General features: G+C 44.7%; 1 protein-coding gene across 1 annotated transcript; it reads left to right on the plus strand.

The window, feature by feature from the left end:
- The first annotated feature begins 1,856 nt into the window (after nucleotides 1-1,856).
- On the plus strand, nucleotides 1,857-2,368 carry LOC142172031 (uncharacterized). The gene is made up of 2 exons (XM_075235784.1): nucleotides 1,857-1,904; nucleotides 2,018-2,368. Exons 1-2 carry the CDS (start codon nucleotides 1,857-1,859, stop codon nucleotides 2,366-2,368), a joined length of 399 nt encoding a protein of 132 aa, XP_075091885.1.
- Nucleotides 2,369-3,430: the final 1,062 nt, after the last annotated feature.

Raw genomic sequence — 3,430 nt, forward strand, 5'->3', positions numbered from 1 at the left:
TTCTCCACTTATGGGTGAGCTTCGTAATTTTGTGACCCACGTATATATTTATCCCTGGGGAAAGATTTGATGATGTTAGCCTGTGTCTATCATTTTTATTTTGTACACCATTGAAGGCTATAAGTCCAAAGGTGACTTTTTATTACTCATTACAGTTCGTTTTGATGTGATTTCGGAATAATTGATTTCAATGTTTTTGAATTATATGCCCTATGGGAATAAGGTTCATTATGTGTTGTGAAAATGTTTACGAAATTTATTGAAAATAAGAAAGAAAGGAAATTGAAAATTTCAGTTGGCACAATGTGCAAAATACTTGTGATTCAGAGTTTTATTTTTTAGCAAATAGACTACTAGGTGATTCACCTAGTAGCTTTTATCACGCCTCTCCTTCCTCTCTCTCCTATTTCTTATTTCCCTCTTCCCTACTCCCATACTTACTAGAGCAACAACATTTTCAGTGACTGCTATTTTGCCGAGCAGCAACATCAACCCTTTCCCCTCTTGCTTTTCTTCTCCATTTTTAATTCTTAGTTGCGGGTAATCCCTCGCCCTTTCTATGCTCCTTTCTTCTTCGTTACCTTTTCTTTGCGCTTTTTTGTTACGGTTGGGACTTCCCCCGTGGTAGCAGTGACAGCCCATCCCCCTTTGTTTGGCTTCATGGTGTTTTGTGTGTATTTCAGGTTAGGCTCAGTGTCTTTTGGCGGCGAGCGGGACGTGCGTGTGCAAACAGTGAAGAATAGTCTGGGTGACTGTCAACAAGGGGCGACGCGGGAGTTGGACGTGAACGTGCAAGGTGGCCGCAATACTGCCGTGTATACCAAGACAATTCCCATGTTATAATTTCGGGAGTTGGTACCTCCCGTTTTGCTGTTTCCCTTCGTTGTGTTCGTTAAATTGCTGCCATCTTAGTTCGTACTACCTCCGTTCCAGTTTATGTGAACCTGTTTTTTTTTTGGTCCGTTCCAAAAAGAATGACCCCTTTCTAAATTTGGAAACAATTTTGCTTAAACTTACAATTCTACCCTTAATGAAAAGCTTTTATAACCACACAAATACTCTGGGCCCCTTTTTGAATTGTTTAGGACCACAAATTCCAAAAGTCTTTATTTTTTCTTAAACTTCGTGCCCAGACAAACAGGTTCACATAAATTGGAACGGAGGGAGTATTAGTTTAATCACCATATTAGCGTGCCTGTAGTTATAATATATCCTCATTTACTCTGGTCTGTCTCCTAGTGTGTGTTAGTGATTTCCTTTAGTCTGTCATATATATAGTGGTTGTGGTCTGGGATGGCCCTGTGAGTTCATGTCCTTGTGGCAAGCGGGGGTGGGGCGGGAGGTGGAGCAGGGGTTAGGGGGTGGGAAGGCAGGCAAGGGAGGTAAGGGGAACAAAGGTGCCTATAGGTTGAGAATTGGATCATGGAACATAGGTACACTGACGGGTAAGTCTATAGAGTTAGCAAAGATCCTCCGAAAGAGGAGGGTCAATGTAGCGTGTGTCCAGGAAACTACGTGGGTAGGGTCTAGGGTGGGGGATGCGAACGGGTATAAGCTTTGGTACTCTAGAGTCCGAAAGGGTAATTATGGAGTGGGTAACTTGGTGGATGGGGAACTTAGAGAGTCGATGGTTGAGGTTAGACGGGTGAATGATAGATTTATGACTATTAAGTTGGTGGCTGGAGAGTGCACCCTAAACATCGTTAGCGCCTACGCCCCACATGCGGGCCTAGATGAAGAGGTTAAATGACGATTCTGGGAGGGGTTAGATGAGATTGTGCGTCAAGTACTGCCTACTGAGAAGCTATTTATAGGAGGGGATTTCAATAGTCATATTGGTTCGACCACAAGCGGCTATGGCGAGGTGCATGGAGGCTTCAGTTTTGGGGAGCGGAACGGAGGAGGTACTTTGCTGTTGGACTTCGCTAAGGCTTTTGGGTGGGTGATTGCGAGCTCTAGCTTTCCGAAGAGGGATGAGCATTTGGTTACTTTTAAAAACACGGTGTCGATGACTCAGATTGACTATATCCTCCTTAGGAGGTGTGACAGAGGGCTGTGTAAGAATTGTAAGGTTATTTTTGGTGAGATACTCACGATGCAGCATAGGCTCTTGGTGATAGATGTTGGTATTATGTTAAAGAGAAGGAAAAGGTTTGACCGCAGACGACCGAGAATCAGGTGGGATGCCTTGACTAAGGACAAAGCCCAGGAGTTGGAGGGACGGTTATCGGCTTTGGGAGCCTCGAGGAAGAGTGGTGACACAAGAATTATGTGGTCAACGACAGCAAACTGTTTAAGGGAGGATGCAAGAGAAGTGTTAGGGACCTCGACGGGCGTCTCTGGCAGGCACAAAGGAGACTGGTGGTGAAATGAAGTGGTCCAAGGTAAAGTGGAAGCAAAGAAGACAGCATACCTAAAATTAGTAGGGAGCACAAGTGAGGGGGAGAGGAGGGCATGGATGGAGTGGTATAAGGTAGCTAGGAAGGAAGCAAAGCTGGCGGTCACGGAGGTTAAAAATGCAGCCTATGGCCGTATATACGAGGAACTAGGGGAAAAGGTGGAGAGAAGAAGTTATTCCGGCTGGCGAAGATGAGAGAGAGGAAGGCCCGAGATTTGGACCAAGTGAGATCCATCAAGGACAATGATGGTAGAGTATTGATGGAAGATGCTCAGATTAAGAGGAGATGACAGACTTACTTTCATGAACTTCTGAATGAAAAAGGGGATTGGGATATTGTGCTAGGTGAACTGGGTCATTCCGAGAGTCACCGTGACTCTGGGGACTGCAGGCGCATCGAGGTTGAGGAGGTCTTGGGAGTTATGCGTAAGATGAGTATGGGTAGAGCGATCGGGCCAGATGAAATTCCAATTGAATTTTGGAAGTGTGTGGGTAGAGCAAGCTTGGAGTGGCTGATTAGACTGTTTAATGTTATTTTTAAGACGAAAAGGATGTCGGAAGAGTGGAGGTGGACTATGTTGGTACCGTTGTATAAGAACAAAGGTGATATCTAGAGTTGTAACAATTATAGGGATATCAAACTACTGAGTCATACCCTGAAAGTTTGGGAGAGGGTGGTTGAAGCGAGGGCGCGGAGGACAATGTCTATATCCAACAACCAGTTCAGGTTCATGCCAGGTCGTTCTACTACAGAAGCTATACACTTTATTAGGAGGTTGGTGGAACGGTACAGGGAGAGGAAGAATGATCTGCACATGGTGTTTATTGATTTAGAGAAAGCGTACGACAAGGTTCCTAGAGAAGTTCTCTGGAGATGCTTGGAGGAAAAAGGCATGTCAGCTACCTACATTTGGGCAATTAAGGACATGTATGATGGGGCTAATACTTGGGTTAGGACGATAGGAGGAAACTCTTAGCAGTTTCTAGATTTTATGGGGTTACACCAAGGTTCTATGCTCAGCCCGTTCTTAT

Source organism: Nicotiana tabacum, chromosome 17 (genome assembly GCF_000715075.1).
Source record: "Nicotiana tabacum cultivar K326 chromosome 17, ASM71507v2, whole genome shotgun sequence".
NCBI classification, from domain to species: domain Eukaryota; kingdom Viridiplantae; phylum Streptophyta; class Magnoliopsida; order Solanales; family Solanaceae; genus Nicotiana; species Nicotiana tabacum.

Bases quoted from the DNA above. Each gene is read 5' to 3' on its own strand.
- LOC142172031 (XM_075235784.1), top strand. From the start codon at position 1,857: ATGGCGAGGTGCATGGAGGCTTCAGTTTTGGGGAGCGGAACGGAGGAG. The intron at 1,905-2,017 runs GTACTTTGCTGT...TCGATGACTCAG, and splicing joins TGGGGAGCGGAACGGAGGAG to ATTGACTATATCCTCCTTAG.